This window comes from Salvelinus sp. IW2-2015, linkage group LG17 (genome assembly GCF_002910315.2).
Source record: "Salvelinus sp. IW2-2015 linkage group LG17, ASM291031v2, whole genome shotgun sequence".
Lineage (NCBI taxonomy): Eukaryota > Metazoa > Chordata > Actinopteri > Salmoniformes > Salmonidae > Salvelinus > Salvelinus sp. IW2-2015.
The window spans coordinates 14,928,416-14,944,039 of NC_036857.1; the positions used below are offsets into that span (position 1 = coordinate 14,928,416).

At 44.0% G+C, this 15,624-nt stretch overlaps 1 protein-coding gene across 1 annotated transcript; it reads left to right on the plus strand.

Annotated features, from left to right (window-relative positions):
• The first annotated feature begins 433 nt into the window (after positions 1–433).
• On the plus strand, positions 434–15,426 carry LOC111976783 (tyrosine-protein kinase Srms). Its single transcript, XM_024005902.2, has 8 exons — positions 434–1,290; positions 4,804–4,925; positions 5,405–5,571; positions 12,635–12,782; positions 13,133–13,291; positions 13,619–13,800; positions 14,198–14,354; positions 14,578–15,426. The coding sequence occupies exons 1-8, from the start codon at positions 944–946 to the stop codon at positions 14,775–14,777; spliced, it is 1,482 nt and encodes a 493-aa protein (XP_023861670.1). The 5' UTR covers positions 434–943; the 3' UTR covers positions 14,778–15,426.
• Positions 15,427–15,624: the final 198 nt, after the last annotated feature.

Genomic DNA, 15,624 nt, shown 5'->3' on the forward strand with positions numbered 1-15,624 from the left:
ATGCAAATCAATTCATAACATTTTTGACATGCGTTTTTCTGGATTTTTTTGTTGATATTCTGTCTCTCACTGTTCAAATAAACCTACCATTAAAATTATAGACTGATCATTTCTTTGTCAGTGGGCAAACGTACAAAATCAGCAGGGGATCAAATACTTTTTTCCCTCACTGTACTTCTACATCATACACTGTGATAACCAATGGGTTATAATTGTGTTACCAGCATCTTTCTTTTTTAACAGTAAAACTACGATTTTAAAAAACAACATTTATTAGTATATTGATAAGGAGAATTACGTATAATAGATAGGGAATTAAAAACTGTGTGTTGCCTATACGCACGGACTATATCACTTGCACCAGAGACAATGGTGTAGTTGTAGATGGACAGATATACTCTGGGGTGTTGTTGATTTAACCGCCAAGCACGAGCAGCAGGCGGACAGGTTCACAGACGCGGGGATAGCGGGAAATGTCTAGTGTTCCAAACAAAAACCCTGACTATACCCATTTCGTGGACCTGGCACAGCAAATGCCACTTGCAGTGCAGAAATTTTGACCGTATTCCAGAGAGATGCGGTATTTGGTTATCATTCATTGGAGGACAAGTATAGGTAGGCTATTTCCTCTTTTAGGCGCACTTGGCAAATGACTGAGGATCAATGTGGGCACAATTGGACATGGATATCTCGTTTCCGCATTCCCACGGCCAACAGTATTGTGTCCCTGATCCATCTCAACACAAAACAGGTTTCTCCTGATTATCAACCTAATTATCGCTGATGCCGCACTATGTTTGCTGTGAAGGAGAGAAAGGGCAGCTCGAAGACGTCTCGAAACTGTATAGGCCTCTGGCTCTCCTATTAACACATTTATTTTCGCGTCGTATTGTCGCGGTTCCCTAAAAAAACCTGGATACCTCGGCGTTGCGACTGGCTTGGGATGGAGGTTTGTTGTCGTGGTTGCATGCCATGCTGTAGCCGACTATGGAACTGGATATGGCCCGAATTCCATTACCCAAATATGACCCGACCAGCCGAAATCCCCACTATTTCAGGTGATATCCGTTCCCCGTCCCCCAAGAAGAAACCGACTCAGCTCTATGCGGCTCTGTTTGATTTCGAAGCCAGGAGCGAGGAGGAGCTGACTATCAAGGAAGGGGACAAGCTGTCAGTAATAGAAAAGAGGGGGGATTATGTGTTTGCCAAAAAACTTACCGGTTCGATGGAGTCCGGACTGGTCCCGGCTACATATGTGGCCATTCTACAGGACGAGTTCGCTAATCACAAGTGAGTGGCGCGTCTATGCGCGCGGTCAACCTCAACATTGTTTCATTCATAATATGCAGTTGAGATTTCACCATGTTTCTTTCACTCGTTTCGGGTTTGATTGGCTTTTGTCCACCATATTGTATAGGATCATGTTTAATCTACCAGGTTTACCAATAAGGTATTCCAGAACCTACAGCGACATCTTTTTGGACGTATTTATTATTATATTTTTTTTGGTCTGATCTGGACCGGCCTTAATTGATTTCTGGACCCATAGCCGCGGGAAGTAGGRGGTACTGTTGAAAATGTRTAATTATACTTTTTTTCTTCACAAAAGTAGTATGCTGGGACTTTACTAGTCCTGTATTAGCGGACCAATATAGCCTTTTCTAGCGTAGCTCGGGCTAAAAAATCACAGCACCCCCCACCCTGCAACATCTTCCATCTGGACCGGCCTTGATTTGGATAAAACATAACACTATACAAACGTATATGGACACCCCTTCAAATTAGTGGATTCGGCTATTTCAGCCACATGTTGCTGACAGGTGTATAAAATTGAGTACACCGCCATGCAATCTCCATAGACAAACATTGGCAGTAGAATGGCCTTACTGAAGAGCTCAGTGACTTTCAACGTGGCACCGTCATAGGATGCCACCTGTCAAATGCCTGCCCTGCTAGAGCTGCCCCGGTCAACTGTAAGTGCTGTTATTGTGAAGTGGAAACTTCTAGGAGCAACAACTGCTCAGCCAAGAAGTGGTAGGCCACACAAGTGGTGCTGAAGCACGTAGCGTGTAAAAATCGTCTGTCCTCAGTTGCTTCCAGGGGCAGTTTGGAACTCACTACCGAGTCCCAAACTGCCTCTGGAAGCAACGTTAGCACAATAACTGTTCATCAGGAGCTTCATCAAATGAGTTTCCATGGCCGAGCAGCCGCACACAAGCCTAAGATCCCCATGCACAATGCCAAGCTTTGGCTGGAGTGGTGTAAAGCTCGCCGCCATTGAACTCTGGTGCAGTGGAAACACGTTCTCTGGAGTGATGAATTACGCTTCACCATCTGGCAGTCCGACCGACAAATTTATAAAAAATAAAAACAGAAATACCTTATTTACATAACTATTCAGACCCTTTGCTATGAGACTCAAAATTGAGTTCAGGTGAATATTGTTTCCATTGATCATYCTTGAGATGTTTCTACAACTTGATTAGAGTACACCTGTGGTAAATTCAATTGATTGGACATTGGAAAGGCACACACCTGTCTATATAAGGTCTCACAGTTGACAGTGCATGTCAGAGCAAAAACCAAGCCATGAGGTCGAAGGAATTGGCCATAGAGCTCCGAGACAGGATTGTGTCGAAGCACAGATCTGGGGAAGGGTACCAAAAAATGTCTGCAGCATTGAAGGTCCCAAAGAACACAGTAGCCTTCATCATTCTTAAATGGAAGAAGTTTGGAACCACCAATACTCTTCCTAGAGCTGGCCGCCCGGCCAAACTGAGCAATTGGGGGAGAAGGGTTCCTCTGTGGAGATGGGAGAACCTTCCAGAAAGACAACCATCTCTGCAGCACTCCACCAATCAGGTCTTTATGGTAGAGTGGCCAGGCGGAAGCCACTCCTCAGTAAAAGGCAAATGACGGCCCACTTGGAGTTTGCCAAAAGGCACCTAAAGGACTCTCAGACCATGAGAAACAAGGTTCTCTGGTCTGATGAAACCAAGATTGAACTCTGGCCTGAATGCCAAGAGTCACGTCTAGAGGAAACCTGGCACCATCCCTGCGGTGAAGCATATTGGTTTCAGCATCAAGCAGATGTTTTTTAGCGGCAGGGACAGGGAGACTAGTCAGGATCGATGGGAAAATAAACGGAGTAAAGTGCAGGGAGATCCTTGATGAATACCTGCTCCAGAGCGCTCAGGACCTCAGACTGGGGTGAAGGTTCACCTTCCAACCGGACAACGACCCTAACCACACAGGCAAGACAACGCAGGAGTGGCTTCGGGACAAGTCTCTGAATGTCCTTGATTGGCCCAGCCAGAGCCCGTACTTGAAGCCGATTGAACATCTCTGGAGAGACCCGAAAATAGCTGTGTAGCGACGCTCCCCATCCAATCTGACAGGTTGAGAGCATCTGCAGAGAAGAATGGGAGAAACTCCCCAAATACAGGTGTGCCAAGCTTGTACAGTGGCATCATACCTAAGGAGACTCCTGGCTGTAATTGCTGTCAGAGGTGCTTCAAAAAAGTACTGAGTAAAGGGTCTGAAATGTAAATGTTATATTTACGTTTTTTTATTTTTAATAAAAGTGCAAAAATAACAATTTAACACATTTTAGAATGAGGCTGTAACATAACAAAATGTGGGAAAAGTCAAGGGGTCTGAATACTCCGAATGCACTGTAAGTGCAGTGTGACAGATGAGAGCGATTATAAATATTATATTTTGCAATCTTCAGTTGGCTCATCTTTCCTATATTAAATGTATTGAAAAATTATTATTGTGATATAATGCTTACTTCAATGAGAATGTACAATATGTGCTGTTGAAATTTGGCCATAGAATCAATGACCTAAAAAAKATGTATTTTCAAAGTCTGTAAATTATCTATTTCCAACGTTTATTAAGAAACAAAGATAACCTGATTGCAACTTCTGGAAAATAAATATTTTCTACTATAATTTTAAACCAGATTTCAATGTACGAAAAATACGTATTTTCAACAACCGGAAAATGCATATTGTTTACGTCCGTAAGATCCATCTTTTATACGTTTTTTCCCCCAACGTCTTTTTGCTTACTGGGTAGGCTATATTTAACATGTTTTATTTGAGGCTCAAAAAAAAGATTTGGCATGGTCATTATTTCAAATAGAACTAATTCAGATTAAATAATGTCAATGTTTGTTGACAGAGAAGTGACACAGCACCCCTCCCTCCCTTCATGTTTACTACTGCACAGTTGACAGCATTGTAGTATATAACAATGCCACTGTATTACATTTCTGTATGTGGCTACCGTTACCATTTACAAATAAAGTTCCTGTCTTTGTGGTCAGATTGGTGCAACTGCAGTCAAGTTGTAGCTTTAGTAACTACTCTATGCGAAGTACAGCAGTGGATACACAACTTTTGACAAATGATAATCTCTCAACTCAGCTCACACCCGCACCTGACAGAGTTTCAGGTGAAACCTAATCGTCATGGAAAGGTACCTAGTGTTTGCAGCACAGCACAGCACAGCCACACCTATTCTTGTTAATTACTGTAAATAGCCTTCCTTACTCTCTGGAGTCTAGCCTATTAACCACACCTACTTTTCCACTCAAAGCAGCTTGAGTTTGAGAAATAGATCAGTTATTAGATTACATTGATATTGGGGGGGTTCACTGCGGTTGTTTTTTAGGAGAAATTTGTGTGTGTGTCTGTGTCAGTGTGTGTGCTCTTGTCTGCAAGTGTCTCTTTTTGTCCATCTGTCTTCCTCTTTCCCTGTCTGCCTGTTCATCTATCCATCTGTCTGTCTGTTGAGGTGGTATTATGGGAACATCAACCGGCTGAAGGCTGAGAAACTGCTCCAAGCCTCTCAGAATAAGGATGGCTCGTTCCTGGTGCGCATTAGCGAGAGCCACAGTGATGAATACACCATCTCAGGTAAGCCCATATTGCATGGTCACATGTTAATTACTTGGTAATTCATTAACACAAGCACCGTATGCACCATTTGGTAGCCTACTGGGTAGCTCTGAATTAATTTAAGTAAATACCAGAAAGAACCCATTGTTACCCACAGAGATCCTATTAAATAGAGTTCTAATATTTAATTATGTTGTTACCACACAATTTCACTATTAAATACTATGCAAACAAATACCAGTGGAAAAAGTGCAGTCATTCATTCACCAATGGGTGGCAATAAAGGACTTCCGTAGTTGAGAACCACCATCCTCTGATCACCCACTATACTGTAAGCAATGTCCAAGTCAGTGCTCATATGGCCTGTTGCTAATATTACTTTGGCCAAGTGTGGGTGTGACATAAGACATTTAAAAAGGAAAACCGTGTGTAAACCACCCTGCTTTTGAAATGTGTAATTTAAAACAGTCAAATCATGTTTGCCCTCTCCTCCGCAGCCAGAAACGATGGGAAAGTGTTCCATTTCCGGATCCAGCGTTCATTGATCGGGGCGTACTTTGTGTCAGACAAGATTTCCTTCGCCACTCTGGGGGAGCTGATCCGCTACTACCAGAACAACTCCAGGAGTCTAGGAGTGCCTCTGGATGAGCCATGTGCACAGCAGGTGTGTGTACCACCCGGATCTCACACACACAAATCCAGAGTTTTTGGCAGACAAATTCCCCAAAATCCAATCATATGTTAGAATTATGTGTTTACATTACATTACGGAATCAAGAAGCAGTAGTGTAGTAGCAGTGATCAGGCTGTTTTTACTGGAGACCTCTCCGTGATCAGATCTCTTCTCTCTTCCTTCCCAGCAGAGATGTGACTGAATCAGAGGCTGTGGAAAGCCCCGCAGACACACACACACTCCCCCCTCACTTCAGGCCCTTTTTATTTCAGTTGACACTTCTGTAGCTTCCTCGTTTTGTTGTATGAAACAAACATTTAGACTGAGCCTCTTGAAAGGAAAGCCAAGATTTCAAATTCTCTTCATGAGATTGAAAGGAGCAGATGTTACATTTCATTTGTAGTTTATTTCATTTAACCATTTGTTTATTTTGATTTGCCAAGACAATCACAATGTAAACTTGGTAATCATTTAAGTATAAATCATCCTTTGTAGATTATTTATTGATCATTTCTTGATTGACACATATATGTTGTAGCACTTGATTATGAGTCTAAGTATCAAATAATACATTTGTATTTTTAAGAGCCTGTGTTTTTAAATAAACGTACCTATCTTTCAATGTACTAAAGCCATCTGATCACCACACTCACACGACGGGGCTGTAGTGGAGCGGGTCGAGAGATTCAAGTTCCTGTGTCCTCATCACTAAGAAATGAACATGGTCCACACACACCAATACAGTCATGAAGGCACGACAACGACTCTTGCCCATCAGGAGGCTGAAAAGATTTGGCATGGGCCCTCAGATCCTCAAAACGTTCTACAGCTGCAGTACTGAGAGCCTCTTGACTGGCTGCATTAACGCTTGGTATCCGACCACAAGGCTCTACAGAGGGTGATGCGGACCGCCTAGTAAATCACTGTCAGAGGAAGGCCAAAGACCCCGGCCACCCATGCCATAGACTGTTCACTCTGCTACCGCACAGCAGCAGTACCAGAACGCCAAGTCTGGGACCAAAAGGCTCCCGAACAGCTTCTACCTCCCAGCCATAAGAATGATGAACAGTTAATCAAATGGCCACCTGGGCCTATTTGCATTGACCCTTTTTTGCAGTCGTCACTAGTTACCACAGCCACAAAGTCATAAACCCCCCACCTATTTCTACAATTTGTCTATTTAAAAATCTGATTTAACCTAAACCACAATCCTAACCTTCTGCCTAACCCTAACCATAAATTAAGACCAAATATAAAAAATTAAATTAGAATACGGCCAATTTTGACTTTTTTGCACACACTCATGCATATTGTCACGAACCGGCTCGAAGCCCATAACAAAATCTATCAGTGTCTGCATGGAGAGAGTCTTCCCAATTAATGGGATAGGGGTGCATTTATCCTGGGACACACCCGAGCCCAGGTGTCCCATTTCGCTGACGACCCTCCCGGCTCCACCCACCGGCATCCCAGTAAGGAAAACTAGAGCAAAAGAATTCGGCAGACAGTGGGAGGGTCGTCACCCTTCAAAAGCCTGTTGACAACGAGAAGACCATACGTAAATAGCCTTAGCTTTCAGCAAATCTGTCATGGGAGCGACCACAGTAGAGAAGTTCCTAGAAAAACTACAATAATAACTAAATCATTCCCAAGAAACACATCAGTTCCTTTTTAGTAGTTGGTGGGAAAGCATCAATAGCTACCACCTTAGCCCAAACAGGATGCACTTCAACCTGCCCAACCACCTTTCCATGGTATGTAATGGTCGCCTGAGAACTCACATTTAGCCAGATTTATCGTGAGGCAACCCGCAGCTAGGCGGTCGAACAAGGCTTGAATACGGGACAGATGTTCCTCCCAAGTATCTGCATATATATCACTACATCGTCAAGATAAACAGCGCACCCGGCCAGACCGGATACAATCCTGTTCATAAGTCGCTGAAAAGTGGCAGGTGCATTACGCATTCCAAAACTCATAACCGAATACGAGTACAGACCAGAGGGTGTAAAAGGCAGAGATTTCACGTGCCCTATACGTCAGTGGCACCTGCCAATAGCCCTATAACAGGTCAAATTTGCGCAAACTTAGCTGCGCCGACTTAATCAGCGCAGTCCTCCATTCGAGGAAGAGGCAATGAATCTGGCTTAGTGACACTTTACCTTACGGTAGTCCGTACAAAATCTGTTTGTCCCATCCGGTTTACTGACCAAGATACAGGCAGAATCCCGACTGGAGAAAGAAGGCTCTGCCATCTTACTCTCCAGCATGTACCTGACCTCAGCATCCAGACAACGCAGTTTCTCTGAAGAAACTCTATAGAACCGCTGACGAATGGGGTCAGCATCTCCAATGTCAATATCATGTTCCATTATGTTTGTACGTGTAGGTGTATCAGAAAACAAACCTGGAACTCTCCGAATCACACCAACCATCTCTTTCCGCCCATCAACAGGTAGATGAGCGAGAAGGCTGTCTAAAATATCCAGTGTCTCTGAATTTTTCAATCTACCCTGCAGTATGCAATCGTCGGGACCAGGAACATCTTCCTCCTCATGCACAGACCTAGCATGACAAGAACCCAGCGAAATAACGGTATCAGCCAAAAGAACAGATTTACCGTCCTCTGTAGACTCCCACTGTTCAGCCTCAGAGGAACGTGCATAATAGGGTTAACAAATTTACATTGCACAGTTGGTGCGCTTTTCTTCATTCTGGAGTGGCAACTAGATAGTTTTGCTCAGTGCACTGGCTCACAACGGTATATGGACCTTGAAACTTGGCTTGAAAAGGAGAACCAACAATTGGCAGCAGAGTAAGAACCTGGTCACCTGGACTAAAGTGACGAGGCTCAGTTCACCGATCAAATATGCCCTTCATTCTCTCCTGTGAAGATGATAGCTTCTCTTTAGCCATTTCCCCAGCGGCGTACAGGGGTCGCCGGAAATCACACACATAAGATAAAAGGGACTGAGGGGACTTCCAGTCATCCTGGAGAAGAGATAGAAGTCCACGCACTCTATGTCCAAACACAAGGTCATTTGGACTGAAACCCGTACTCTCCTGTGAAACCTCACTAGTGGCAAACAGTAACCAATGCAACCCCTCCTCCCAATCCATCTCAGTACAATAATCTCTCAAAGACTTAAGTGTTTGATGGAAACGTTCCAGTGCTCCTTGACTTTGCGCGGGATAGGCGCTAGACAAATTGTGTTTAATATGGAGCTGTTGGAGAACCTGACCAAACAGATTAGTGAAATTAGATCCTTGATCACTCTGAATGACCTTAGGGATTCCAAACAGTGAGAAACTGAGTCAAAGCTTTTAGCACAGACTTAGTCGTGATAGACATGAGGATAGGCAGAAGGAAACCTAGTGGTCTGACACATCACAATGAACAGGTAACTACTACCCTTTTTAGAACGAGGCAGAGGACCAACACAGTCAATAATCAGATACTCAAAAGGTTGGCTGAGTACAGGAATAGGAAACAGTGGTACCGGCTTTATAGCTTGATTAGGTTGACCAGTTAATTGACAGGTGTGACAAGTTGATGAACTCAGAAACATCCCTCTTTAGTCTAGGCCAAAAGAAATGTCTTAATATGCGATCGTAGGTTTTCCTCGCACCCATATGTCTGTCCAGCAACGTCTTTGTGGGAAGTTGGCAACACCAGCTCACGAAGCTTAACTGGTACAACAACCTGACTAATCGCCTCCCCCAGAAAACAACAACCATGAGACACCCACTTTCTCATCAGGACATCCTCTTGGAGAAAATAGACATGTGAGACATCTCCCAACTGTTCAACAGGCACAATTTGGTCACGCAACTCTTCTAATGTGGGGTCAGTCCGTTGCACGTTGATTAGATCGGAGCGGGATACAGATAACGGGATAACAGGGAAAGCAGTGACAGACTTCTTTGTGGTATTCTCGTTAGCCGGCGCAGTGACCAGGTCGCCACGGCTCAGAACTGACAGTGTTCAAACCTATTCCCCTAATTAGATCACTATTCCCCAAATCATTCTCAGCAGAGAAGGGTAACAGACTCCAACAAATGATTCAGAGGCACCTGTGTCGCTCAGGATCTTCACTGGCACTAGGTCCTTACCTAAGACACAAAACCCTCCATAATGAAAGGTAAATAGTCTGGGTCAATATGGACTTTCACATGCCCCTGGGCCTGAGACAATGTGTCAGGAGTGAACTGATGTGGAACAGGCACAGCTAACGCCTTAGATTTAACATAAGCACACGTACTGAATGTACCCCTAGCCCTGAGAACTTGACATTCGTTTWCCAATGACCTGAACCTTGACAGTAGTGACACTCTTGACACAAGTCAGCTTTACCACGGGAGTCAGGCTCAACCCTAGTTGAATGAAACTCTGCCCGTGAACCAAAGTATCTCGGTGAGCGAGGCCCAAATCTCTCCGAACGCCCCACTCACTCCGAATACGGGGCTCTGCCAAGACACTTGTGAGTCAAAATATACTCATCCGCCAAAACCGCAGCATCAGCGACAGACTTTACTTTTCGTTCATTAATGTACATGGCTATACGATCAGGGATTGTGTCCTTAAATTGCTCTAACATAATCATATCACACAGCCCTTGGAAAGTCATAACTGCAGAGGCGGAACACCAGCGATTAAACTGAAGATAATTCTCGCTCAAACTCAACATGTGTTCATCATCCCTTTTTAAAGTTCTAAATCGTTGGCGGTAAGCCTCAGGAACCAATTCGTAAATCTGTAACACAGCCGTTTTAACCTTATCATAACTGACACTGTCGGCTACACTAAGAGCTGAATATGCTTCCTGCGCTTTACCAGTCAGCACACACTGCAACATTAAAGTGCAGTCAGAATCAGGCCAACTCCTAACGTCAGCAACACACTCAAACAACGAAAAKAATATCTCAGGGTCCTTTTCATAAAATGTATGCAACAACCGTAAGTTCCCAACAATATCAAATGTATCTGGGGCACGACCCCTAGGTACATCTGGGTCACCTTCCCAGAGCAAACTCTCCCCTGAGAGCCTTCCTTCCCTTACCAGCTCTAGCCGCAGCTAGATTTTAGCACACTCCAAATCCTGTTTAAATTCCAATTCCTTTTCATACTTTAGCCGATCATGCTCTAGCTGTAACAGAAGCAGTTCTTTCTGCTGTTCAAAAAGAAGACTACTAGGACTAACCGATGGAGCGGTCATTAACGTTAGAGAGAGGGCGAGTCCTCGGCAGAGGCTGCCCTAGTGGTAACTTCAAGAACACCACTCTCCATCAGATTGGCCTTCAATATCAACCTCATAGAATTTTGACGGTTATCACTAATTTCAACCTTGTAGCAACCTTCAACAGCTGTTCTTTAGTAGATAATTCTAACAGTTCCTCTGATGGGAAGCAAATGAACTCATCTAGGTAAGATGCCATAGTCGCAAGAAAATTAAAAAAATCTCACTCTTCCCCTCTGCTGAGCACACCAGACCACAACCAGAGAAATGACAATCACAATGGGCACCACAGAAGAGCGATATGGAGCTTCCCCAAAACCCACAGTAACTCAACCCTAGTCTTCATGCGGATTTGCGGTGGGTAATTATGCACTGTAGCCCGCTGGCAAGGAAATAAATCACCCAGCACGCTGGCAGATTCCACCAAGCCACAGATGTGCCCCCGAGACAACTGCTCAGTCCACAGACACCACACAAAAATAACCATGCCCAACATATTCCAAAGTGAAACACATCACTAAGCCTAACAGAGGAAAAAAGGCTATAGCTCCGGGTAGCTAGTGTCACTACCCTACCCAAATCTCCCACTGAGGTACACAGTCAATTGTACTCACCGCCTCAGACCGATGTCCCAACAGCGAGTAGAGCAAGAGTCTCCAGCCTGAGCAGGGGCCTGGAAACTAACCAATGTACTTTCTCCAACGCAGAACACAACCAACTATCCACCACAGTGGCAAGTTTACCAAACAAACAAACAAAGGCAACCAGTACTGGGCACCAAATTCTACAACTCAGACAAAAGATGCAAACTAAGCACCTACAGAGTTTAACATTAACTCCACATTTTCTCCCAAACAACACACATACTAGTAAGCCAAATGACACTAGTATTAGTCTTTCATAATGCAACAAAGTGCTATACGCCAAAATGTCTAGGAACCAACCTTATGTTCCCAGATGAGCCCCCACTTGTCACGAACTGGCTCGTGTAAGTGAGTGGTTGCGTGGATAAATGTGATAATGAGGGGTGTTGAAAGGTGCCAACACAAACAAACAAAAACAGCTACAAAAATGCCACAACCAAAATCTATCAGTGTCTGCATGGAGAGAGTCTTCCCAATTAATGGGGAAGGGGTGCATTTATCCTGGGACACACCCGAGCCCAGGTGTCCCATTTCGCTGACGACCCTCCCGGCTCCGCCCACCGACATCCTATTAAGGAAAACAAGAGCAAAGAAAAATAATTCGGCAGACAGAGTGGGAGGGTCGTCACAATATTGACGCCACTTACACACACTTATGCACTCTTCACATACGCTGATACTACTCTGTTTATTATCTATCCTGATTACCTAGCCACTTTTACCTCTACCTACATGTACATATTGCCTATTACCTCAACTACCTCGTACCCCTGCACATTTACTCGGTACAGGTAGTCCTTCTATAAAGCCTCATTATTGTAATCTATTGTGTTACTATTTTTATTTGCTAATGTTCTTACTTTTTAACTCATTGTTGGTTAAGGGCTTGTTAGTAAGCATTTCACGGGAAAGTCTGCACCTGTTGTATTTGCCGCATGTGACAAATACTATTTAATTTTATTTGACACACAAATGCGTAATCATTTTGCTTGTGGTTTGCACTTTTGGGACTATTTCATTGGTTCCATTGTACTGGGAAAACAAAATGAAGCACAGCTCAAGTATTTGAAAGTATTCGCCATACCCGGTAGCTGTGTTCTGTGCTGCTGTAACAGTATTGTGGTGTCCAGTTGTGTGAGGCTGCTTGTAACAGTGTTGTTGTGGTGTCCCCAGAGGGAGCTGTTTGACATGGAGCCCTGGGAGCATCCTCGGGAGGAGTTTAAACTGCAAAGGAAGCTGGGGGAGGGCCACTTTGGAGAGGTGTGGGAGGCCCTGTGGATCAACCAGAAAAAGAAGGTGGCCATCAAGATGCTCAAACAAGGTAAGCATGCTAGCTATCGCTGCTATCATATTAATACATGATTCAGCACATTACAAGCAGAATTTTGGCAAATATTTGATGAGTGACTATTGATGAGGGAATTATTTTCAAAGACATAATGCAGATGGGCAAGTGCTGCAATGGCAAAACATTATAAAAAGCAGGAACACATGCATGCACAAAACACACAATTACATACTCTCTAACTTTGAGTCAGTCCACTCAGGTCAGGGCTCTCACATTATTCATAAAGGGATTATAATACTACATAGGGTTAGTCCTAAGCTCCTTATCACCTTGATAGCACTGACCTCAGCCTCTCTCTCTCTCTCTCTCTCTCTCTCCTGCAGAGGACACTAAGCAGGATGAGTTTGTGAAGGAGGTGCAGGCACTTAAGAACCTCCACCACCCCAAGCTGATCCAGCTGCTGGCCCTGTGTTCCAGGGGAGAGCCCGTGTACATCGTCACTGAGCTCATGACCAAGGGCAACCTCAAGTCCTACCTGGGCAGTGAGTCAGTCACACCCTCCCCTCTGTTCCCCAGTCTTTACATTGCATTCAGTGTGTGTGTTCACAGATGATTATGCTTGACCAATAACATAAGTATTCAAAAACCTCAAGTGGTCATTGGGTGCTTGGCTGAAAAAATGATGTAATAGCAGGAATCAGATATGGCTTGCATATTAAATAACTCCATCTCAGTTCACCTGACAAAGATCTGTTTGAGATTTAAATGTTTTTAACTAATAAACGTATATGTTAAGGCAATTGAGTAACTATGCTGACCTTATTATGCTTGACAGATCCTAACCTGTGTGCTCACTATGCTGTTCTCAGCGACGGAGGGTCATGTGCTGTCCTCTGCCCACCTCATCTACATGGGCAGCCAGGTGGGCGAGGGCATGGCCTACCTGGAGGACCGACACATCGTGCATAGGGACCTGGCGGCCAGGAACATCCTGGTGGGAGATGACCTGGTCTGTAAGGTGGCTGACTTTGGACTGGCACGGATCATTAAGGTAAGGATAGAATGGATGTGACATGAATGTGAAATGTATGGAGAAATGAAGAGGGAGAACCTATAGGTTAACTAAAGCTTTAGAAAAATATGCTGTATGTTGGGCTTACTTATCCTGGTCAAGGCGAAATTGTTCACTCTCAGATAAAGCAAGGATTCTTGCTTAAAAAGCAAAAAAAGAATTGGAACATTTCCATAGGAATATGAAGAAATTCTTAGTAAACACAAATGGTTGGATATGTCCCCTCGTCTCTCTCTGTGTGTGTGTGTGTTGTGTGTGTGTGTGTGTGTGTGTGTGTGTGTGTGTGTGTGTGTGTGTGTGTGTGTGTGTGTGTGTGTGTGTGTGTGTGTGTGTGGTGTGTGTGTGTGTGTGTGTGTGTGTGTGTGTGTGTGTGTAGGACAGTGTGTACACAGCCAGCAGAAGCACTAAGATCCCAGTGAGATGGACGGCCCCTGAGGCTGCTCTCTACCAGCGTTTCTCTGTCAAGTCTGACGTCTGGTCCTTCGGTGTGCTGCTCTATGAGATGATGTCACGAGGAAAGATGCCATACGATGGTGTGTGTGTCAAACGTTATTTTTACCATTATACAACACGTATCACGAGAAAAAGTCAACCCTCATTACAGTTAATCTATTACCTCTATCTGTAAAAATGCTTTTGAATATTTCCCTCTGACTGWTAATATTTATCCCTCTGAATAATATTTATTCTTCTCCCTCTTTCTCTCTCTCAATCTCTCTCTCTTTTGCTCTCGATCTCACACAAACACATACACAGGAAAGAGCAATAAGGAGGTGCTGGAGCTCCTGTCGACAGGCTATAGGTTGTCCTGTCCAAGTAGGTGTCCCCCCAACATCTATCGCATTATGTTGGAGTGCTGGAACCCAGAGGCCTCTAAGCGGCCCTCCTTCCATGCCCTGCACAGCCAGCTAGACATCATCTACGCCCGCATCTACTTCAAGACCGTGGAGGTCTAGATCTGGAGGAGGAGTAGGAGGCCAAGGGGTGACTGCACTGACATAGACACTCAGACCAATGCAAAGCAGAGGGACTGCAAGACATTATCTAACATGGTGATCCTTTTTTAACACCTTTTAGTCTGTTTTTAGCCAGTTGTCTTGGTTTTGTCATTGATGTTTTTATTTGAGGTTATGTGCAATAAATAGTCCCTCCTGGGGAAAGGGAGGAAGGAGAGAAGGAAAGGAGGGCAAGAGAAGTGGAGCCACTGTTACAGCCCACCAAGGCCCTATGCTACAGTTTGCCCCACTGCACACAGGCTAAATGGCCAGTCATACAGAAAGTGCCTATATGTTTACACACTACAAAGACTTATCTCATAGAGACAGCTCACACAGTCCACAGTGATGGAGGACATGGTAATTGAGACTGGAGAGTGAGCCATAGAGGACATCTTTTGGAATTTCTACCAATGGAAGATTTTTTTTGAACTGATGCAATTTTGAACAGTCAACGCATGATATTGAGGAGATATACTAATACAGTTTGGGAAATATGAGCCATATCATAAACTTCCTTTATTCTACTTTGATTAAGTCTCTTCCATATCTTGACTATGCATTGGGTATTTAACAACCAAAATTATAATAAAATATTTTCTAGATAACAGTCCTGTTTCATTTTGTGTGTGTGTGTATGTTAGGAAGAACATACAATTATAATGCTTCATTTGTGTACAAAAAAACGTAACCACCCAATTTCTTTAAATCCTCCATAAATTAATGGGAAAGCCAAATCAACCTCTGGTTCTTCAATCTTAGCTCATTTATAGCTGGCCGTACCGCGGCGCTGTTCACTGCCTAGGTG